Source organism: Pseudochaenichthys georgianus, chromosome 12, assembly GCF_902827115.2.
Source record: "Pseudochaenichthys georgianus chromosome 12, fPseGeo1.2, whole genome shotgun sequence".
NCBI classification, from domain to species: Eukaryota; Metazoa; Chordata; class Actinopteri; order Perciformes; family Channichthyidae; genus Pseudochaenichthys; species Pseudochaenichthys georgianus.
This window is the reverse complement of record NC_047514.1, coordinates 14,073,057-14,096,574: the sequence shown is the minus strand read 5'-3', so window position 1 is coordinate 14,096,574 and position 23,518 is coordinate 14,073,057. Positions and strand designations below refer to the sequence as shown.

Below are 23,518 nucleotides of genomic sequence, written 5' to 3'. Positions count from 1 at the left end.
ATTTGTTCACATCGTTCCACATGTTAAAAGCATTTATTCCTGCTCCCTTAGGACGGTTAACAACAGTCAGATGGACACCAGCCAGATGGACACCAGCACCACCTCTGCGATGGAGGCCTCAGCTTCGTCCTCCACTGGCTCCTCTGTTCTGTTGGACACAGGCTTGGACCTGTCCAACAACAGCATTGAGGAAGCGAACACCGCTGATCTATCACTGACAAGTCCAAGCCAGTACGTGGACGACAAAGAAATGCTTGACACCAAAAAGGATCAACAGTTTGCTTGAACTGATTGTAGCCTCTTGGGATACTGTGATAGAAACTGATAACATCGAGTAAGATCAGCACTGAGTTGCATCATAAAATAGAACTTTTAAAGAAAAAAAAGAAGATTGAACCTGAAAAAAAGTGACTGCTTTTGAGTTGGCGCATTACTTAGATTTTAGATGTTACATATTTAAGTATTAGATTGTGCTGCATAAAACGGCTGAGCTCTTTAAATGGGCAGTCCCCTAGGACAGATCTTAATATATTGGTAACCAATAGTGAACAGAACTCTTTATTGCTGACATTCTGGTCAAATCTACCTACAGTAAGAGATCCCACATAAGTAAAACCAAGCTATTTATAAATTATGAACAAAATTTTAGTATTTTATTATTTTATTACACTTCCCCTAAAACAGGGGTACTGTAAATGTACCCAAAAGGAACAAACGAGATATGAAAGCATTTAAAACCGTGGCCCACTGTAGAGCTTCCTTCCTCATGTCTTGTTGAACTTTTTTCATCCTAGCCTTGTGTTAAATGTGTAGAAGTGTTCCTTGAGAAAGAGTTGCACCTTATCTATTTTAGTAAAAACCACAAAGCATCTTTCCTTCATTTGTAGAAATACTTTGCCCCAATGTTTGTAGCAAATTGCTATATTTTAGTCCCTTAAAATTATACTACGTATAAGCCTTCAGCCTGTGGCAACCTTTGCATTTTGCCTTGTTTATTGTCCAGTAATTTCACTGATCAAATAATTGAAACCGTTTTAATCTCCCGTTCCCTGTGAGCTACCATGTTGTCTTTAGTCCAGGTTAAACTATATCACAGTTAACCTTTGCACAGATGATCAATATAGCAACAGTGGTATTTTTTAAAGTGTCATGGCTGAATTCATGTGACATACAGTTGCTATCTGTCGATGAGCAAGGCAAGAGTTAGGCCCCATTTACACAGAGACGGAAACGAAAATGAACCGAATTCGATATCAAAAAAGTCTTCCGTTCACACGCAATCGGCTCAATAAATGTATCCGTCCACACGAGACCGCTCGACCCGCTGGAGATGCTGTAGTACATATGCCGGGGCTGTAAGTGGCGCTGTACTTCCGCCACAAAATACACCAAAAGCAGCGAAGGAAACCTCCCAAGCATGGTTGCCATGGTGGCCTGGTTGCCCTTCTGTTTTTTTCGCCGGTCAACATGTCCGTTAAAGTTTAAATCTTAGAAAAGTGCCGGTCGAAGGTCTTCTTTGTTATTTATTGAGCTTTAAAACAAATTGATAACGACTATATATAAAAATATAAGAATAATAAACGGAGTCTCTCTTTTCCTCCCCCTCTCCCGACAGCCCGTCAGTATCCGTCTCATGCAGCTCGCGGATCCAGTAATGAGTGACCCGATAGTAAAAATAAACATATTTATTACTAGTTTAGGTAGTTTGAGAGGTAATTAAAATAGCTAAGGGTGATGATCTAACTTGAAGTGTGTGTTTTGCTCCGCTCATCGCTCCATCACAGCGGGCGGAGCTGTAGGTGATCATGCAGCGCTGCGTGTCTCCATCAGCAGCAGCTGATCTCTGATCTTTCTCTCCTGTCCGATTAGACTTCACTCGCATTTATGTCCATATCGATCAAATCTAGCTGGAGGCTCCTGCTGGGTGCACAGTCCTGCGAGATACCGGGGCCTGACTCGAAACACTCGGTTGTTGTGGTTGGCGAAACACATCAGCAATGTGCAATGGGTGACACGGGGGTGAGCAGGAGAGGTGGGGAGAGGCGGGGCTATGCCGTATAGGGCCGACACACGGAGCCGGTTGACCCACCAGAGCGTTCCGTCCGCAGATCTACCCACCTTGGGACCCGTTATTGTTTGAGGGGTCAGTTTCCGCGGTTCCGTTACGGCCTCGTGTGAACGAACCGTCTATGCGATAGAAAAAAGTAGCAGATACAACGCGAATCGTCTCCATGTAAACGGGGCCTTAGTCTGCAACATAATTACAGTTTTTCTTGATCCATACAGATTACACTTGTCTTTTCAGTGCAAAATTAATAATTGGATGTGCCAGAAACCGGCTCCGTTAAAAAACTGTATGTGCTTACGCAAATGAAAATTAGGAGGAGGCTGATATACGGCTGAGTATTAAAGCCACTGCTTAAGTGCCTTAAAATGCAGTTCCCCTAATGGCCACTAAATGGCTTTAAAATAATGTCAGCTGGTTGGAAGTAACAAGGAAATCAATGCTAAAACCACACATATCTGTTGCCTCAGCTGGTAGGTTCACTTCAAAAGTGTGCCTTAGTGGCCATTTTGAAAGTGATTGTTTAAACCAATCAGATTGGATTGAATTGGATTCAATTAATTGCACAGTGAGTAGCAGCACAAAAAATGTGGTAGAGCATCTAACCAGGTAGCGCAAAGAGGATGTTGAGGTTACAAAGTGTCAATTGGACAAGAAAACAAAAATGATAAATATCATCTGCCCCTGCAATGCAGATATTTTTGTTTTATTTGCCATACTTCTGAGATTTTCATCTGTAAGATTTGTGGAGTTATATGGAATTTATTTTGTAATACTAACAGCCTAAAAATATAGCAGTTTTCATTTAAATTACTAAATACAATAGTCCCTATGAAAACTGTTGATGGTGTGTTCTCATTGTTCTACCGTGTGAAGTGAAAGGGGATGCTGTTTATGGAAAGAAATGCTGCTAAGTATGTGATTGTTTTTATTTTAATGCTGTGAGCACCACAAATTAAATTCCATGCTGAACTGGGTATAGGTGGAGCCATGTTTGCTTGATTGACAGGTTTCTCTGCATTTCACAGTTAGCCTTGGTGATTGCCTCAACTCTATCCAGGTCCCTCTACATGGCCCACATTCAGATTGTTCAGCTTACTATGACGGACAGGCTGGCATTAAGCATTAAACTCAAATCTTGGCTTGAGACGTTTCCTCAAAAACTTATGACTGACACCACAAACATGTTTTTCTACAGTTTGTGTTCCAGTTTTAACATGATAGGATACACTGAAAAGACAAATGTGACTAGGTGTTTTAGCGTACATAAACATTTGTGCCACTGTATGTTGAAGATTGATTTAAAGGTATCAAATCCCCCAACTTAACCCCTTTTAAATTGCGTAATAGGTCAAATGTCATAACCTGCATATGTGTGTGCTTCTTTTTAGATAAAGATGTCATTATTATTGTTGATACTGACAAAAGGCAGAGATTGTATTTGTTGGAAGTTGCTGCTTGAATGCCCTAAAGCCTTATAAGATAATGAATAGCAATTATTTTTAATTTGTGTCCCATTCAAATAAGAACAATAAGCAACGTTAAACAATCCTTAAAAATGCTGATAACCACAATATCAAATGTGTACAAGAGCACAATTAATGTAATTGTGTTCTTGGTACCAAAATATTTACCAAGCCCGCTGTGTTTTCTGCTGTGATTGTCTTTCCTAAGCATTGAACCATTAATGGAAATGGGAAATTAGAAATGTGGGTCTTGAACCAGGAACCCACATGTTTGCAGCCATGTATAGAAAACAAAACTACTCGTTAAGTGTTTAAACCGTGGTGTTTCAGAAAGGATACTGTAACCCCTTTTTTCTTTAGGTGTTCTCATTTCGAAAAAAGAATAAGAAAAAAAAGAAATCTAAAGATGATAGCTAACCCTTAGGGGCTTTTTGAGTCCCCAATTCAACATTATCACGCTGTTGTACAATGTCCGGTTACAATGAAAAATATTTCCTTTTTTGTACTTTAATAGGAATGAGCAGATAGGAAGAGCAATGTGGTTGTACAATATTTAAACACGTGAAGGAAAATGATGCAGTTCTCTACTAATAATAGTCAGGGCTTGTATTGTGAAGAAAAACACGGCAAAGTAAGAGACAAGGAAACAAATTGCTTCTGCTTGGTCCTTTTTCTGGGCTAAGGCACCATCTGGGTTCCCATGTCGACCTCTAGATCCCTCTGAGAGCTAGCTGACTCATGTCCGATCTAACATCTGACACTTTAGTATCTTCTATCCATCACCAGTAAAGACTTCAGCTCCCTCTAACTAGTCGACAAGAAGTGGGAATGTAGTAGCCCCACTATGCTCTTCATTCCTGTAAAACCTGAAAACCCTGCTGAGCTGGTGCTGAATCTCAAAGCCCTTTTTTTCAGGACCAGCTTGTCACTTTTTAAAAGAAAAACTGTTTTAAAATGTTGTTGTAGAAATAAGGTTTGTAAAGCAGCTTGTTGCCCAGTTTGAAAGCCCCAGCTGATGAATTGGGACAATCTGGGTAATGAAGCTGTCAACCCAAAATTGTTTGCTGTTCTGTGATCATTTTTATAGAAAATGACTATAAAGCCCTCACTGTGTGCAGTCTCTAGACTGTGATATTCCCAGTTTACCCAAAGTTAAGCCCCTGCTGACAACACACTGGATACTTGTATATATGTTTAGTTTGTTTCTGATGCATTTCTCTTTTCAGACTGTTGTCTCCATAGTTTGACACTAGAATCTCTCCTTCTTGCCTTTCTTCCCATATAAATCTGATTACCTGATGGTGGGTTGTGATGTTGCCTAGAATGATTGTTTACAATTTTATTCCATTTATCTCTGGATATTCTGTAAATATTGTAATTCATTGTCTTTTTTTAACTTGATAATAAAGTTATCAGATAACGGTTATATGTGTACCTTCTCTTTGTACAGACACATCATGTACGTTCAATCAGGGCTTTGAATTGTCTTCTTTCGCTTAATAGAGCATTATCCTCCAGAGACCCACCCATTCATTTTTTTGTCCTCTGTGGTGCACATTGGTTTTTGGCCCATTACTTTGAGGTTATATATGCCACAGCATTAACTCCAATTGTACTCCACAGAGGACATCCTGGGCTTTTCAAACATATGACATGTGGGGGTGTGGCTGAAAAAGATAATTTCATTGTATTTCAAAATGGCGTCCATCAACACAAGCACTATTTATAGAAAGAGAAATGGTAATTTTGTAATTACCAGTGTTGTGAGTTCAATATTTTTAATTAATTATAGTAAGGGAACATCTTAGGAGTTAGTGTAGTGAGTTTTCAGAGCAGTGTAATAATTATTTGATCTAAAACTAAATGTGGGGATTTGCTAACTTTTTATTTCCCCCATTTTACACAACACAAATGGAGGCAGCTCACTCACCAAGGCAGAGAGAAATCTGAACAGAATCATTGAGGGAGACTCAGGCCCCGGCCACACCAGGACGAAAACGACTAAACGCATAGGATTAACGCAAACGCAATCGCAAAAAAGCTTCCGTCCACACGCAATATTCACCGGATAGTGTCTGTCCACACAAGACAGCTCCGTTTAGCTCCAACCGCTGGAGAAGCTGCAGTACATATGCAGGAGCCTGTAGTGGCGCTGTAACTTCCTCCACAAAAGCAGCGAAGAAGCATGGTTGTCATGGTTGCCCTTCTGTTTATTCTCTGCGGTGGGGGCCGAGGGAACCGGGCAGAGTTTTTCACCAGGCAACGTGTATTAAAGTTTAAATCTTCCGGACAATATTATAAAAGTGCCGGTCAAAGGTCTTCTTTGTTATTTATTGAGCTTTAAAACAAATGAATAATGACTATATATAATATAATAATAAAATACACGGAGCCTCTCTTTTTCCTCCCTCTCTTCGGACAGCGTCAGTGTCTGTTTCATGCAGCAGCTGATCCAGTAATGAGTGACCCGGCCGACAGTAAAAATAAACTTATAACTAGTTTAGGTAGTTTGAGAGGTGTCTCCGTCCTGTCAGATTAGACTTCACTCACGTTAAGTCCATATCGAGAGAAAGATAAATAATTTGAATTCAGTGTGCAGTTTACTTTGACGCGGGGTGAGCAGCAGAGGTGGGGAGAGGCGGGGCTATTGCCTCATCATTATCAGAAAATGATCGTATAGGGCGTACACACGGAGCCGTTGGACCCCCCAGAGCGTTGCGTATGCCGTTCTATCCACCTTGGGACCCGTTATCGTTTCCGCAGTCGTTTAGTGCCGTATTCGGTCGTCCTCGTGTGGCCGAACGGTCTGACACTAAACAGTAACGCAAACGACCGTTTTCGTCCTCGTGTGGCCGGGGCCTCAGACATAGATGATGAGGATCCACAGGCAGTGATTGAGGAAGAGGAAGAGGTTGATAACTCAAAGGAGGAGGCATTGACTTAGGAAGAGCAGGAGACAGTTACAGAAAAAAACTAACATGTAGATTTCTGTAGGGTTCATGGCAGACGGATGCAGTGGGAAAACATACATCAAGTGCCTCAAGTGTCAGATGTATCTCTGCATTTCAAAAAAGGATGGAGTACTACAAATGAGGGCTCAGTATTTGTTGCATTGAGTTGTTGTGCTCTAATGTTGTCTAAATGTACTTCGCATAACCAACACCCGATGTCCTCTACAAAGGACACACAATAAAACAAAAATTTAAATATGTTTTTTTATTTTGTGTCATTATGTTAATACCACCCTAAAGACTTGTGTGATCTAAAAAAAAAAAAGGAAATTTGAAACCTTTTTCTTTCTGGGTCTCAGGAGGGAAACAAGCTGCACTTTAGAAGATACTTTCAGAATTGACATGCTTGATGACACGCATAATATAATTTCTCATGGATGATATATAATTTCCGCTGCCCTCTAAATCAGTGAGTTATGCATATTAGCTCAGATGTCAAACTGTTCAAATTCACTGATAAGCAAGCTACTCAAATATCAAATTGAGAAATTAAGTATAAGTGAAGTGCTTCACTATTAAGAGCTCCAAAGAACCAAGTCAGTAAAAGGCAAGTGCCATCTCATCAGATCAGATTTAATGCCTCTTTTCTTAACAAACTATCAAATTTGAACAAATAATAGTGAAGTCGTTACTTGGATATTTATGTTGAATATGATTCTTGTAAGCAGAAGCTGTTTCTAGCTCTTGTTGTGTTTTCTTGTTTTAGTGACATACTGTAGGATTTCCTCTGTAACATGTCCACAGAGCCCTTGAAACAACCAATAATAGTCCCAGCAGCTCGTCCACAGGAAATAGCTTGGGGCTGAGAAGGCACCAGTGGCCTTCACTCTGTGTTACACCCTTCCACCCCTCTGTTTCTCTCTCTCTCTTCACTCCCCTCCACACCCTGCAAGAGCTCCGCTGACCAAAACCACAAACCGTGCAAATGCCAGTGTGTGTTGTGTGCGTCTTTGTGTGTCTGTGAAATGCACACGCATGAAATGCTGCAGCTCATGCGCCCTAAATACCACTAGTCCTTGAAATCAGCAGGCTATGCTTTTGCTTTATATTTCACTGTTGGTATGTGTTCAACATATCCCTGTATCACTAGAAAGCAGAACTTGGAAAAGTCTATCTGTCGCACATGTCCTCTGAATTTCCTCTTCTGCCTCTTTTAGAAGGGGCCGAGTCTTTATTTCACATGTCTAACATCATCTCTTAAAAATATCTTCAAGTCACTAGGGATTAGCCTGTAATCTCTGTGGCTCACCACTTCAGAGGTGGCCCGATGGCAGACTGACGACCCCTGGAGACAGGAGCAAGAGGCACAGCCACAGTGAGGAGACGGGAAAAGGGGACACTGCTGCTGCTGCTTCTGCTCCTGCTGCTGCTGAGAGAGCAACACAAGGAATGCCTTATGAGTGTGCGCTCGGGCCAAGGCAGGAAAGGACACTGCCCTTGTCATAATAACTGGACGATAAGAGAGGGGGAGGAGGATAAGAGTCGCAGAAGTGAAGAGACAGTTGAAAGGAGTGGGAGATAAACAGATTCACACATACGGTGATAGAAAGAGAGGTTGAGAGATATGAGAATAAGGGAGAAGTGGCCTGAGGAAGAGACCCCTTTGAGCTCCAGCATATTATCTCCCACACTTAACAGTCCTCTCAGAGAGCTGTGCAGCATGTGAGACAGAAGTCAATAAAGCCTCTGAATACTGAGTGCTGAAAGGATAATATTGAAATGCATCCATGCTTGAAGGGCCTTGGATTGTTTGTGTTGACAGCTTAAAACACAAACTCATTACACAAAGTTCATTAATGGAAGCAAGTTTGCACCACCAATGTTTGTCAAACTCAATAATAATACGTTTTTGTCACACTGTTAAAAGTTCACAGTATGTCAAAGATACAAAACCGAAGTGAAACATGCCATATTTTTTAACATAAGTAGGCCTACAACAACATTGTTGTTCAAAAGTACACCCTAAATCAGCCATGCGTGTTTGTGAGAGTATATTATAAACATTAGGCTGCATATAATATTAATTATAAAATAAGAGGTAGGCCTATGTGTCTTCATGATACTTCACTCCATTAACGGCAGGTTTTATGCTTTTGACTACTGGGCCTGGATATTGTCATTGGACAGAGCCCTGCTGTAATAATACAAAACTATCCTATGGTAGCATTTATAAGGTGGCTAAATGGCTGCATATGACAAACTACAAAATGTAAATGTAGCTCAAATATTAGTTTCAGTAATAGCAATCAAAAACGACATATAATATTATACCACCAAGATCGTGCCAATTGCTTATTGTTTGACGTGCTACTTTTAGTACAAAGTTCTTCAAATTTGTATTGAAGTTGAGCACAATACTTTTATTTGTAATTTGGTCTTTTAAAATCAGATATAAGGTGAGAAATTAGTAACATTTCCTATTAAAAATTGTTAAAATATTTTTTTGCTGCATAGTTAAGGATAACCACTAGGAGCGCTGCAGCTTTAGTATGTTACATAGAAGAAGAAAAGCGAAAAGTCATGGCGGCTGACAGCTTGTAATGAGCCAACACAAACACACAAGCTTCTTGCAAGTTGGATCTACAACCTTTAAACTTAGCCCGGGGATAACAACTCTACCGACAAAATGCAGATAACTTTGAAAACCTTACAACAGCAGACGTTCAAAGTCGACATCGATGAAGAGGAGACGGTGAGAGTTGAAACCATGCATCCGTGAGGGGGGTGGAGTGGGGCTGGATACGTCCTGGAACGGAGGACTTTATTTTTTGACTATTTCAAATTAGACGACCGATAGACGGGTTTGCCTAAACGCCACTGATATATTTTAGCTTGCTTGACTCTTGGGGTTAATGGCGTTCATTTGATTCAGACTTGAGACAGAGAGGCCCATTTAAATTAATACTGGTCAGCAAAGTAGTTTGTATTGTCAGCATTTAGCCGCAGCCCACCTATGGCTCTATATGGGGGGTGACAAGGTAGCATTACCATAGACTTGTGTTTAGTGTTTGAGTTGTGATAAATTAGCACAGTTAATTTTCTGTGGGATAAACTGTAATGAGTTACATGTAGGAGGCAGTAGAAATTATAACGTTAAAGGTTACGTTAGTGGCAACTTAAACTAGCCAATTTAGTGTAGTTGTAACGTTATAAACCACCATTAAGCGTTTATTGCTGCAGTCTCTTTCATTTACTTACTTGTTATATCTAAAATATACTGTACATTTTTAATACAACTCTCCCCCCCCCCCTTTTTTATGTAAAGAAAGCATCTTTAACACGTTACTTTCGATGAGTTTGCATGTGGCTAACGTTGTGTGAAGTAAGCCACCATAGTTTACTAACACACATTTGAATATACACGTGAAAAATAAGTTTTAACCTGGGATTAGATCAAATAAAATAAAACGTCGTTATTCGACTCAATTGTAATGTATTCAATGTTTGAATTACATACCTTTTTAAACTCCAGTTTTATGAAGTACACTTTGGACTTTATCTTCTAACTCGTGCTTAAGTTCGGGCAGGGCGAAATGGTAACTCATATTATTGTAATATTTGTTCTACATGGATTGTAAATTCATGCTTTTTTTACAGGTCAAGGCTTTGAAAGAGAAGATCGAACAGGAGAAAGGAAAGGAACATTTTTCAGTCGGTGGACTGAAGCTGATATATGCTGGTATGTTCCAGTCTATTTTTAACCTTCAAGAAATGTACCCAAATACATGCCTTATGTGTATTTCGTATTGTGTGATTTAAGCCATCACACATTTTAGTGATGTAAGCAATGTGTTATGCTGAAACTTAACATGTGTTTCCATGTTATGGTGTATTCTGTACCAGTGAGCCTAGATTTGTCACAAATGCTATCTATATTAGCTTATAAATTGTTATGCACATGTCTACCAACTAGATACATTTGACTATGCTTTGAAAGTGAAGATATTTAGTCTATTCATTAATTTTAGACACTAGTAATATCGTACTTATGTAAAACAAATCTCCTGTGCAATCAAGTGTTACTCATGCAAAGTGTGCCCTAATACAGTTTATAGGCACTGTGTATGTATCACATATTGTAGCTTTCAGACTAGGGGTTTAGTAGGGATGCAACGATACCAACAACTCACGGTACGATAATATCGCCATAACAAGTCCACAGTACGGTATTTATCGCGATATTAAATAATAAAGGGGGGAACAAATAATTTAAAAAAAACAATTTTACTCGAAAAATGTTTCTTTATTAAATAATACATCTGATTTGGACAGCATTTTAGTAGGATAGCAGTATTTTAAAGTGTCAAAAACAAAGTGACAGTAACAGACTAGAACAAGAAAACCAGTGTTTTTGTACCTACTGTACTAGTACTACCAAACAAAGTAGGCATTTTCTTTGTGCCACTGCATCTCACAAATAAACAAGGACATTTAATAATCAGACCCTGCAATAAAATAAATGAAGTTTCACTTTAGTTTTTCAAGTAACTCAACTCAAACTCACTAGTCACTCACTCAGCATCATCACAGGTTTCTAGGAATATAAGAATGTCCACATTTCCAGGTATTTATAAGCTGGGATGTTTGGGCATTTACAATATCCCCTGCTCTGGAAAAAACTCTCTCGCTTGGTACTGATGTTGCTGGGACAGCAGTGGTCGCGTTAACCGAATATTTTATTTAACAATGACGGAAAAATCTGAAAGCAGTCTGTCATTTTGACAGATTAGAACAAACTCGGAACAGCGCCAACGTTTCCCCGCAGCGAGGCTCTGGTGTGCATGCCCTCCAAAAGGAAATGATATAGTTTCCAAACAGTACTTTGCCATACAGATCAATACATGTCTGGGAGGTTTTGCTTTACGCTGTGCGCGCTCCCGCGAGGTGCATGCACCCATGGCATAACACCGCCCCCCCGGTTGACAGTTCATGAGCGTGCTCTCTCGTGAACTGTTCAGACCCGACGGGTAATAAGGGATTATGACGGATATTTTACGATCCTGTCTGTCAAAATGACGGACAGCGAAAAAGTCTAACGACACCTCAGTGGGACAGAGAGATATGCTTTGGCCATGGGTGACAGCAGTGGGTAAAACTGTGCATTGTCTCTCCACCACTTCAAAAACAATACAGTTTTTTCCAAGAAGGTGAGGCTTATTGACAGGGCGAGATATAAATATACTGTTGGTACTTGTCAATGTCTCTAGGTGTGTAAATGTAGCCCTGTAAATACAATGTCCTTTTGTGTTCTGTTGTTTTATGTTCATGTTGTAACCTACTTGCTGCCATGTTGGACAAGTCTCTCTTGAAAAATAGATCGATGATCTCAATGGGACCACCTTGTTAAATAAAGGTTTAAAACAAAAAAAAGTGTTTTAAAAAAATAATATTTGTTTTAAAAATCGCTGTAGATTTTGTCAGTCTCACGACGGTATTGGGACGTTTATTTACTGCGATATTCGGTATATCGTTACATCCCTAGGGTTTAGTGTGACCTACTTAAAGTGGCTTCTCAGACATATACGCACATTTAAAAACAATGCAACAAAAGGAATCCGATGCATGACAAAAGCAGGCGGTTTCTCCACTCAACAACCTTCAAATCAGTGTTTACATGATACCATCTATTGTTACATCCCCACATGTTACAAAGTTCATATCAGGTAAAGCCAATAGTGTTGTGACTCCTTTATCTGATTCATTTTCCTCTCAGGTAAAGTCCTCAGCGATGACACAGCCCTCAAAGAATACAATATCAATGAGAAGAACTTTGTGGTCGTCATGGTGACAAAGGTTTGTGAATTAAAAATAGTTTCATACCTTTTTTTTTCAGGAGAATATAAAAAAATATTTATCTGAATATCTTTGCCAAAACAACACAGTTACACACATCACCTTGGACTTGTGATGGACATTTTTCACTTTTTTTTTACATTTCTAAATGAAACGAGCTATTGAAAATAAAAGTTAATTGCAACCCTATTATGAATATGCGCTAACATAAACTATAAGCACATGTTTCTTTCTGTGGCTTTTGATTTGTCAACATTAACTTAGCAAACAGCCTAAACACACTCGACTGCTACATTCACAGCTATAACATTACTGCTTTCTATACACACACACTTTCTTCTTTATTTCTGCAAGGACAATTTATAAGACAATGACCCATTATGATTATCAAGCGATACAGGAGAATTTGAATGTTTGTATGATGAAATATTGTCTGGCAGGCTAAAGCAGCCTCAGCCGCACCTCAGGCTTCATCCACCTCCTCGGCTCCCAGCGCTGCGGCCTCCTCGTCCAGCTCTGACTCCACAGCAGAGCGCTCCTCTACAGACGACAAGCCAGAGGAGAGGCCGCCGGCTGCTGCTGCAGCGTCCACCACTGTCGGGTAAGGATGGGTGGGAGTGTGTCTCTAGATCTATCTGGTTTACGTGAGTCTTCTTTTGAGATGCATCGTGCAGATCACGCCTCACACATGGTCTGTTTTTTCTCTTGCAGAAGCTCTGAGGCCTCGACAAACACACTGATTGATGAGGCAGTTTCAAATCTAGGTAAGGCTACAATTGTTGTTGGGCATTATTGATTGATTTGTGTCGGATTTAAATGTAATTATAGATATGATATAACAAGTACCACACCCTTTGTTAGACAACAGTATTGTGGTTCCCTCAATGCCTTTGGGCTTAATCTTGTATTTGATCAATCTGTGCACCCACATGTAAACCAGGTGTCATTGTAGGCAACCTTGTTTCTTGTGAATATCTATATCAAACTCGCATGGATATTTTAAAATCAATAATCAGATGGATACTGCGGCTCGGCCGAAAAACATAATCCCACAGCTCCCCATGGCCACACGCTTTTAGCTTCACAGATATTGCTTTGCTCAGAGCAAATCCTGTAATTATTATGAATCATTGATGTGACTTTTCAGCTTTTGAAGCAGTTCATTTTGATGAGACATGGTAGAGAATTGATCTTTGTATGTATGCTACTTCCTATGATGCTCGTCCCCTGTTGCGCATTAAAGATGTTTGTTGTGTTTTGAGACCTTAAAAACATGTATTCTGTTTAACAGCATGCTGATAAATGTCTCAACAAATTCTAAGTGACCTTTAAAATATATCTTGAAATATGAGTTGTTGTTTTTTTGGTGTACGTTCTTAATTATCTGAAGTGGTGTTTCCTGTTCTTTGTGTGTCCCTTTAGTGACGGGCCCATCATATGATGCCATGGTGACCGAGATGATGCTTATGGGATACGAGAGGGAGCAGGTGGTGGCAGCTCTGAGAGCGAGCTTCAACAACCCCGACAGAGCGGTGGAGTACCTGCTCACGGTGAGAGCAGTGTGCGGTCTGTGTCTTATGGCGCGTTTCCACTGCAGCGGGTAGCTCGCTTTAAGCGTGCCGAGCCGTGCAGGGCCCGTTTTTGGTTGCGTTTCCACTTGGCCTAGTTTTGGCCCGGGGCTACTTTTTCACCTTTTTTCTGGCCCGACTAAATCGTGGTTCTAGGGCCAGGAACAACCAGGCTGAGTCGGGCTGAGTATGCTAAACTAGAGAGAGAATCGCTGGCAAGGGGGCTACAACTACAACAAGATGAACATATTTGACCGTGATTTAATTGTAATACACGTTTCAAAATGATGCCGACGTAACAACATACTGATACCGGTTAGTAAAAACCATGAATTAATGCTTTGACAAGTCTGCAGACGAAAAACCCTTTTAGAATGCTTGTTTTCTAAATGGAGCTTGGCTAAGCTAACGTTATATATGCTCCGACGGTCCACACTCACAACAACGGCCTACAGACATAAATAAACCAGAAGACTGTATTCGCCATGACACAGGCATTCTGTGGTTTGTACTTGTTTAACTTTTGTCTAGTTTCTGAACAGATATGATGAGCTGTGAGTGCTAAGAGCTAACGGCTGTGTTGTTTTTCTGGGGCTCTCATTGAAGATGACGTCACGGCTCCGCCTACACTGCGTTACTATAGTAACTGCCCCAGTTCCTAAACTGTAATGGAAGCGCAGCATTAAAGTGAGCCGGGCCTAATAAGGCCGAGCGAGGCCTGCAGTGGAAACGCGCCATTAGAGTAAATTGCTGGATCATGTAAATGCAGTGCCTTTTGAATATGTAAGTTTTAGTTTAGCTGCCAGTGACCTTCAGGACAAATGTTCCACCCTGACCTTCAGAACTCTTGAGTTGCATTCTTAATAATCAGAATCCTGAAATGTCACCTAATAACACAGAAGTACAAGCAGTTATGTGACATCAATATACTGTGTTATAATATATTGAATCTTTTTTTTCTTCCAGGGTATTCCAGGCAGAGATTCAGGCCTTTCAGCGGTAGTTCCTCCAGTGAGTGGAGTGTCTTCTGCACCCATAGGTGGCATTAGCCTTCCTGCCAACACTGGATCTTCTCCAAGTGCTGGAGGAGGTACGCTGTCCTTACTATTCTTCATTTTTCAACAGCCTTATTAAACCAATTTCTTTTTGTGTCTGGCTTTTTGCTGCTCAACGTCTGATTAACATGTCATTGTTTCAGGCAACCCCCTGAATTTCCTCAGGAATCAGCCCCAGTTCCACGTGATGCGTCAGCTGATCCAGCAGAATGCTGCTCTGCTTCCTGCGCTGCTGCAGGAGATTGGCAGGGAGAACCCCGAGCTGCTGCAGGTGGGGGGGGGGGGGGGCTCAACACAGCTCTGATTAAATGAGTTCATGGTTAAAGCAATAGTCAGAGCAAACACTGATTTTACAGATCAAGATTACATCATGAGGAGTATTACAGTATCCTGAGCTTTGTTGGACAAACAATATCTCAGTGGACTTGAGACTGATGAAGCCTTAAAATCTTAAGCAGTTAGAAGCGAGACTTTTTGAGGGGGGGAGTCTACCTAGTTTTTATTTGCGTATTGTAATTTTTTGGTTTGAATATTACTCTCTGCCTCCACTGTCCGCGTCTAAACTTTACATTTTCGTTGCAGGAGATCAGCAGCCACCAAGAGCAGTTCATCCAGATGCTGAATGAACCCAACACAGAGGCGGTGCCGGCGGGGGGTGTAGCAGGAGCGGGGGGAGCAGGGGGGACTGCAGGTGATGCGGCAGGCGGGAGTCAGATGAGCTACATCCAGGTCACGCCACAGGAGAAAGAGGCCATTGAGAGGGTGAGGCACCGTCACTTAGATCTGTAAGAAGTTCAGTCCTGCTTTCCGAGAAGAGCTCAAAGATGACGCACAACTCTGACAATAATGCTAAAACTATCTTGTTTTAGACCTAGTTGAAACTGGTAAAGCATACATTATCAAGTGTTTGGCTAATGTGCATCTCTCCTCTCTTATTGCAGCTAAAAGCTTTAGGGTTTCCAGAAGGACTCGTTATACAGGCGTACTTCGCCTGCGAGAAGAACGAGAACTTGGCGGCCAACTTCCTTTTACAACAGAACTTTGAAGATGATTAGATCGTCGTTTTGATCTTTTTCTTATTCCTTCTTCTACTTTTTGATTGCTTAATGTGTTCAACAAGCCTGATACATTTCCAAGATAAGTAAATGTGTACTCGTAACACTGGATCATTATCAGCTGGTGAACAAGATGTTGTTGGTGATCAGTTATAATGGAGGAACAATTAAAGTACAATACTTTTGCATCAGAAATCCCTTTTTTTAAACTTTAGTTAATGATTATAGTTTGCAAATTGTGTCCCATTATAAATGCAGTTTGTTCGGGGCAGATCCGATTCATGCACTCTTATTGTTCTGTTTTTTTAAGTTGACATGTAATGGAGATTTAAGAAATTAAAGCTGTGCACAACAAACAAACATGCATTGCACTGGTTCTTATTTCACCTCAGTCATCTGCATTTACATCAAAAGTCTGGAGAAGTGTTCTAAACATGTATATACTTTACATGCATGTGGTAGGGTTAAGTTTCAATGACTTTAAACGGTAAAATAAAGACTTCAAAGTAAATATAAGGACCGCCTTTCCTGCTGTGATTATATGGAGTGACTTAAATATGAAGTCCAAAGAGAAGCTTAACATTAAACACTTTGTATTGAATTTCATTTTTCGGTGATGACGCAGTCGATCGTATTTATTTTTTGTTTCCTGATACATAAACCTCCCCTCTGTTTATGTAGGGGTTACAAGTATAGAGTTATTTAAATGTACATTACAGAAAGTGAATAAAATGATGTGCATTGCCTCCATGTTTGGGTTAGATTTGTACTGCCTGAGCTACATTACTTAGCCACAATCTTCAGCTGTTATTTGGCTACATTAAAGTGTGCAGTATTATGACATTGTGAATTCATCTTGGAGTCAATATATTGGTAGGTTATGACTTAAAGGACCAGAATTGAATAATAATTAAATTCATGTGTGTCCTCTTAAAAGTAGAGAAGGATTCAGTTGCATGTGCGCCTTTCAGCGTCATCTGCATGTAACCCCCTGCTTATATTTGATAAGTTACCTCAGGGTTGTTAATGTACGCCAACATCTAGAATTATGTTTAAAGTCCTAAAAAAGGGACTTTCCTCAATTTAGGAGTAAAAGCTGAAGACGAGCCCTGAGAGTGCTTCAACCTGAAGCGACCTGTAGGGGGCAACAGAGACCAGAGCATGTCTCAGAGTGAGCTGTTTGTCACAAGATGAGAGAATATCAGAGGTGTATTTGTTATTTTGACCGTGTATGAGGTTAATGTAGCAACATTTATTTTAATGAATAGTGTAATGGTGCCTTCACTTTACTGGCTCACTTAAGTCAGTTTAAATACATATTTTAAAAACGCATGTATACATACAGTATGTCCAGCTCCTTTTTTTAAAAACCATTTATCACTACTACCAATACGTTATTTGTTTAGCGTGTGTGATTGAATTGTAAGACTTGTTTTGTGCCATGTTATGTTGCCATTATGTACAGTAGAATTATATGAACATGAAATAAATAGATAACTGTTCATTCCACATCAGCACTTCAGATACAGATTAAAATAATTTGAAAGTTTACTAATCAACAAGAGGTTTGTCTTGTTTTTTACCAAATCATGACCTATATTTCTGTAAAGAATCAAGTGAGGAAAAAACACAACTATTAACATCGGTTCAAAGCATTATGCAAATAACCTAAAATATTATAATGCACTGTTTTGTTGAAACAAAGCATATAGCTGGATACATTACATGATGCATAATCTTTTCCAAACACAATCTCCCTGCTGCTTCTTTGACTTTATTTCATGTTGTGCTCCTGAGAGCTTCAGCAGATTTGGTGTCACCTCTGAATGTCAGCCAGTAACTCGGTTGTCCTCCTATTCTTCCCCCTGACAGGTGAAAAGAACCCCATGGAAACAGGACATTGTGGGAGAGGCTTTTAAAATCTTTTTAACGGCAACATTGTGATAGTTTGCCTGAGGCGATACAGCTATTATCATGGGGGATATTGTGTGTGAGCTTAGCTTCCATTTAAATACTTCTCCATTACACTTCCAGGGAAATACAGGAGGATTTTTGCCTGAAGAGTATAAAGGTCATTGTTGTTTTCTTATTTCAAATACATTTTATTTTAATATAGTGTAAAATACAAAACATTAACAAAGCATTTTTATTTACAAATGTACAAAATGCAAGATTATATTACATATTTTGGCTATAAACAAAAATCGTTTTGTTCAGAGTTACTCATTCAATACAAAAATATGAATGTCTCACATAAATTATTGCACTTCACAACTGCAGTGCATTGAAGATTGCCATCGCCATACAAGTGAAGTGTTCACCTGATTTAAGTCAGATTGTGGAGGAGAGGTTTCTGGGAAACACACAAACAACCATATGGCACTTTTCATAGTGTTCACCATTTTGTATATTTTCAATAATCTTTGGTACCTTTCTTTAATAAAAACAACTTTCTTCAGAGTCACTGAGCACCCTTCTCTATAAATTAACATTGTACCTGAAATCTATGGCATTGCAGGTGAAATGTGTATATAAATATAGATGTCTTTATTAATACAGTATTTGGAACAGTGTGTAGTTGATAAGAGCCTATATTGGCATGCTGCTGGTGTAAGGCCTCTGGAGATGTTTGTCTGTTGCTCCTGGTTTCCCTGACAGAAATACACTTCCAGTTAAAAAGCTGTTGGCACCTGGTCCTCCAAGTTTTGTCGGTTAAATAAGACAAATTCCAGTTTGGTCCCTTTCATAAAAGTTTACAACCCTGACAAAAAGCTCTTTTCAAGTCACCTGCACACCCTCTGTTTATGCTGTGAACACCACAGCTTGTCAGGTTGAAGGCAAATTATGTTTTTTTTTTTTTTTTTTTAAATTGGTAAAGTCAGGGGTTGTTTCTAACATATTTGTGTCTTTCTTTGGAGCCTTCATACATCGCCAAGTCTCATAAGTGTCTCTTCATATGTAGAGCGAGGTGGTCTGACCTTGAGAAGGCCCGGTCACATTTCTGACACTGAAACGGCCGGTGGCCCGTGTGTTTCCTGTAGTGGCGTGTGAGCTCGTCCGAACGTGCAAACTTCCAGCCGCAGCCCTCCCAGTCGCAGTGGTAAGGCTTCTCCCCTTTGATGGAAAACACAATACACACATGGAGCAGTTAGTGAGGTTACACCGGCCCAACCTCCCTTCAGCCCCCCTCCAGGAGAAAAGAGGTCCGGGCTGTCCAACAGCTAGTGTATAAAAGGCCAAGCTAATACGCCTGGGGTTTGTATTTGAGCAGGGATCAGTGTCAACCTGTTTCACAGCACCTGCCAAACAAGTCCCCTCCCCCCCACCCATATAACCCCCATTCATGACTTGATAATCCACTGTTTGTTTTGGGTATTAATGAACTCTGAACAATGAAAACAGTCGGAAAAAGCTGCATTAAACAGTTAGTTAAAATAATATACTTTTCTCTTGTTAAGAATATAAAAAGCTGCCTGCATGTGTCATCCTTTATTCAAGCCAGATATAAATGGCAGACAGAAACATACAGTTCATACCTGTGTGTGTGCGGTGATGTGCTTTGAGGTGGGAGCTCTTAGTGTACGTTTTGCCACAGCCAACATAGTCACAAGTGTGTGAGGCGACTCTCTTCCTCGGCCAGGAGCGCCTGCCGCGTTTGGGCTTTGGTTCCTCCGGTAAGTCCCCGCTGGAGATCATGAGGGGATCTGTGGGGTCAAAACATCACCGTCATCATCACGGTACCAATATTCAGGGCTTAAGTACTTCAACAACGAGGATGATCATTTTTTAAAGAGAACATTTTATCACAAACGCATACTTCGGTATACCGTAGTAGAGTTGCAATATGTCTCTTTAAATTATATAACTCTTTTCCTTTGAGGTACATCAAGATGCAACATAACATCTTAAAATCGTTTTTTAAAGTTGAAAGTGTGAAAAGTTAACGTAAAGGGACACAACAATAGAAAATGAATACTGATCCTATAATAACAAACAGATATCTGGTATGTTTTGTTTAGCATCTGTTAATCTCCTTTTATGGGTGGTTGATATTTAATTGCTCTTTTGACTGCACTTTTAGTGCAGTCAAATTATTATTATGCTGCTGCCATGTTTATTGTATATTTGTAACTTTGGCACAACAATAACCTTCGGGATAAATAAAGTCTTATCTTATCTTTAAAGAACTTTATGATGAAAACAAAGTGTGTTGGACAAGACCATGGCATGTAGGTTTCAATCCAAACTTCTTATAATTAAAGCCCTAAAGGAAGAATATAATAAGAAGTATTTTACTAGAATCTACAAACTTTATATCCCTGTTGTCTTAACCACGATGTGAGTTTTTTCGTCCCACATTTAAGTCACTGCATTAGTAGCTATAAGAGATTACAATAAGACCTTCTAAATAATGAGGGAAATAAACGTGTTCTGACCTTGGTACTGCAGGGAGGAGGGCTGAGGGAAGGAGGTGTAGCCCTGCGGGGAGCTGTGGTGGTATCCCTGGGGGGGGATCTGAGCGTGGGGGTGTCCCAGGATCTGGTGCTCCCGGCTGAGAGGATGGTCCGGTGAGAGGGACGAGGACGAGGATAACCTGCCGCCTGTCATGGATCTCCCCCCGCCTGGGAAGCCATGCAGCTCCAGCTGGCAGGGGCGCTGCTGCTGGCCCCCCCGGCCCAGGTGTAGGTCGATGGGCTGCGAGATGGTGCAGTTACTGAGGTTCTCCTGCTTTATCCTGTGGCACGCAAAGGAAGGCGAGACACGTGGAGGAGTGGGGTCTGACACCGCAGCCACGCAGGCTTTGCTTACATTCAAGCCTTGGCTGTATTCCCCCATGTCCATTGTTGTCTTTACCACAAATTTGCCGTGGAGGCTGGTGGGGTGGAGGTATGCCGGGTCCAACTCGGGTCTCATGAGCTCTGCCACAAAGCCTCCAGAGGGCGAGACGTCGCTGATGTCTGGGATGGTGTAAAGGAGGTCACTGGAAGTGTCCTGAGGGGAGGGGAGAGGGTAGGATGAGGAGAAAGAGCTGGGGGAAGGAGACAGAGTCTGGGCAGAGCTGCATGCCATGGCCTCCTCCTGCTGCTGCTGCTGCTGCTGCTGCTGCTGCTGCTGTTGTTGTTGTTGCTGTTGTTGCTGCTGTAGGATAGAGTTAGAAAGAATAAAGTCGTAGTCCAAGTCCAGGTCAGGCTCTTCTTTCGTGGACATGCTGGGGCTCGTTGTGCTGGTAGCAGTGGGACGGTCGGGGTCCGAGCGGCTGCTTCCGGTTGGCACACTGGGTTTCTTAAGATGGGACAACTCCTCCTTCCATCTCTACAAGAAAGTTAAAGAGGCGTTATCGAATGCTTTTCTGAGCTGCTTGTTGGTGTGGGAAAGATACAGAGAGTAGTTGAGAATATCAAACTGTTTTACTTAGATACAAGTGCTTGTTTGAATATATAAAGACATCCGTCTCCTCTAAGCTTCAAACGGAAAAGAAGATAGATCTGAAGAGTGATTATATTTGACAGCTAGGCTACAGAGCTCAGACTAATGGAGCAAGTGTCTGTGGCACTTCCTATAAAACACATTATTCTCACTCACAAATACACTGGAAAGCACTAGTGGCTAAATAGGTAACACTTGATTTAGGAAAACAATGTGTGGTCTATTGAACAACTCACAATGTATAAATAATAATAATAACAGTGGGTGTCAGGATGTTTTTCTAAGGAAGGGTGCAGTATCCCATGTGCGCCTTTAACTCTCTCCATGCTCGCTAGGAACCTGCTGGAGTGTACACCGGTGCACGCCCCAGCAGCGTGCTGTCAAGCTCTGACTGAGCATAATAACACGGGAGCGACACAAAACAACTACACAGTAAAAAGAAAACAGGTTACACAATTCTCTAACATATCGGTGATGTTATTCGGCATAAAAAGTGACCACAGGCTACTTACCAAATTGCCACTTCCTATAGATTTGCTCTTGAGAGTGGGGTGGCTGGCGAACGTAGAAATTGAAGGGAGAATACCCCCTAAAGCCATCTCGACGTCATTTGCAGGCTGCCTGAAATAAAAGAGAATATATAGTAAATCCTTGCGGAGTGATCCTGGAACAGTGAGTAGTCCACAGGTAGATGTGCATGAAAAGTTTCTCAGGTCCACACCTCATCAATGAGAATCGGTATGCGGAGTCCTCTCGGCGGATCTTCGCTGCACTGGGTTCAAGATCCCGGGTTTAAAGTTTCTGCTCCGCGTTATACTATATTCCAGGACATGCTGCCGCTGCAGGGCGCGCCGGGGAGAAGCAGACACACAGAGCGTTTTAAACACTAACAGATATTTGGTAAGGGGGAACCCCTTGCGCCTGTTGCCATGCAGGGACCAGCGGCCTGAACTGAGGAAGCCGCGCTAGATGTATCCTTAATAAACTGGAGCAGGATGGTAGACCACGCCCTCGTTGCTTGGATACAAAACATTAGCGCAAGGCAGAGAGCACGTGGGGGAGGCAGGGGTGAGCAGGGAGGAGAGGGAGGGTTGTTTGTAGCCTATTCATAGCAACGGCACCTATCCTTATTCTGTGATCCCTGAGAAAATGTAGGTGAAGAAGCGCATATTTCTCATACATGAGGATAAGAGTGAGCACTATTTCATAAAGTTAGGAGGGTCACGTGCAGGCATGGCGACACCAGGGTGGTCAAACATGTTAGTCTTCTGCCTAAAAATAATAATTCTCTCATATTAATTAAATATATATATTAATTAAATAAAACTTTGTCATTCATGCTCCACCTGTTTGTTGTGATAATAGACAAGTGCAATGATTTTACCAAAGGTAATCATGCAAAGTATTGTGGGTAGACGTTGGGTTATCATTACACCACTGGATTGCAATATGTTTCCACCCCCATAGCACAGATGTAAGTACAGTTTGCAAAGCAAGATTATAGTGTTTTAATGTTTATCAAAATATCCTATTTTTAAGCTGGTAGCACAATAAGCCTATATTTCCACATTATACATGTAGCCTAGTTATTTAGGCAAACTATTATGCAAACATACATAACTTATATAACATAAATAATGCATAGCTAGCATTCTCAAAGATAATCTAGTCTTAAAAAACATTTTGTAATCAGACTAATGCCATTTATAAATATTGATAGATCTAAACATAATAATTAATACCTATGGTGGCTGTGCGTCTTTCTTGCGTTTACAATTATTGAATTGCAAACAACCCTAACTAATCATATTTCAATTATATTATTTGCAAATCCCACTCTTGCCTACTTTAAAAAAAAAAAAAAAGCCCCAAGAGAAAAAAAACTCAATTATAATGGACATTATGTAAGGGAAAATAACAGCCATACCTTACCTGGGAACATGTTTCCTGAGAACTGTTCTCTGTTTGAATCGAGTCCAGGCAGTGTTTGCTCAGAGCTCACGAGCTAACACAAACCTCTCTCTCTCCAGCATAATTAGACACATTGGCTCAAGTGTTCAGTGCAAGAGCAAACAAAG

General features: G+C 40.8%; 3 protein-coding genes across 3 annotated transcripts in view; 2 read left to right on the top strand and 1 right to left on the bottom strand.

Moving 5' to 3' along the window:
• znf462 (zinc finger protein 462) overlaps positions 1-4,957 on the top strand; it is a 55,303-nt gene extending 50,346 nt beyond the window's left edge. Inside the window, exon 13 of the mRNA XM_034095716.2 lies at positions 52-4,957. Within this exon, the coding sequence (XP_033951607.1) occupies positions 52-286 (235 nt within the window). The 3' untranslated portion in view covers positions 287-4,957. The remainder of the gene's footprint in view (positions 1-51) is intronic.
• A 4,089-nt stretch (positions 4,958-9,046) lies between these two features.
• Positions 9,047-16,373, top strand: rad23b (RAD23 homolog B, nucleotide excision repair protein). The gene is made up of 10 exons (XM_034096578.1): positions 9,047-9,234; positions 10,140-10,221; positions 12,256-12,335; positions 12,776-12,936; positions 13,047-13,099; positions 13,758-13,885; positions 14,870-14,993; positions 15,102-15,229; positions 15,541-15,720; positions 15,900-16,373. The coding sequence occupies exons 1-10, from the start codon at positions 9,169-9,171 to the stop codon at positions 16,011-16,013; spliced, it is 1,116 nt and encodes a 371-aa protein (XP_033952469.1). The 5' UTR covers positions 9,047-9,168; the 3' UTR covers positions 16,014-16,373.
• A 2,334-nt stretch (positions 16,374-18,707) lies between these two features.
• klf4 (Kruppel like factor 4) lies at positions 18,708-22,385 on the bottom strand. The gene is made up of 5 exons (XM_034095999.2): positions 22,162-22,385; positions 21,953-22,061; positions 20,450-21,326; positions 19,550-19,717; positions 18,708-19,127 (listed from the first exon to the last, which is right to left on the bottom strand). The coding sequence occupies exons 1-5, from the start codon at positions 22,164-22,166 to the stop codon at positions 18,952-18,954; spliced, it is 1,335 nt and encodes a 444-aa protein (XP_033951890.1). The 5' UTR covers positions 22,167-22,385; the 3' UTR covers positions 18,708-18,951.
• Positions 22,386-23,518: the final 1,133 nt, after the last annotated feature.

What these genes read in the sequence shown, in the direction of transcription:
- rad23b (XM_034096578.1), top strand. Translation starts at nt 9,169, where the DNA reads ATGCAGATAACTTTGAAAACCTTACAACAGCAGACGTTCAAAGTCGAC. An exon ending in ACTGAAGCTGATATATGCTG is followed by an intron (nt 10,222 to 12,255) that starts GTATGTTCCAGT and finishes TTTTCCTCTCAG; the next exon opens with GTAAAGTCCTCAGCGATGAC. An exon ending in TGAGGCAGTTTCAAATCTAG is followed by an intron (nt 13,100 to 13,757) that starts GTAAGGCTACAA and finishes GTGTCCCTTTAG; the next exon opens with TGACGGGCCCATCATATGAT.
- klf4 (XM_034095999.2), bottom strand. An exon ending in CTATAGGAAGTGGCAATTTG is followed by an intron (nt 21,327 to 21,952) that starts GTAAGTAGCCTG and finishes ACTTTCTTGTAG; the next exon opens with AGATGGAAGGAGGAGTTGTC. An exon ending in ACATCACCGCACACACACAG is followed by an intron (nt 19,128 to 19,549) that starts GTATGAACTGTA and finishes TTTCCATCAAAG; the next exon opens with GGGAGAAGCCTTACCACTGC.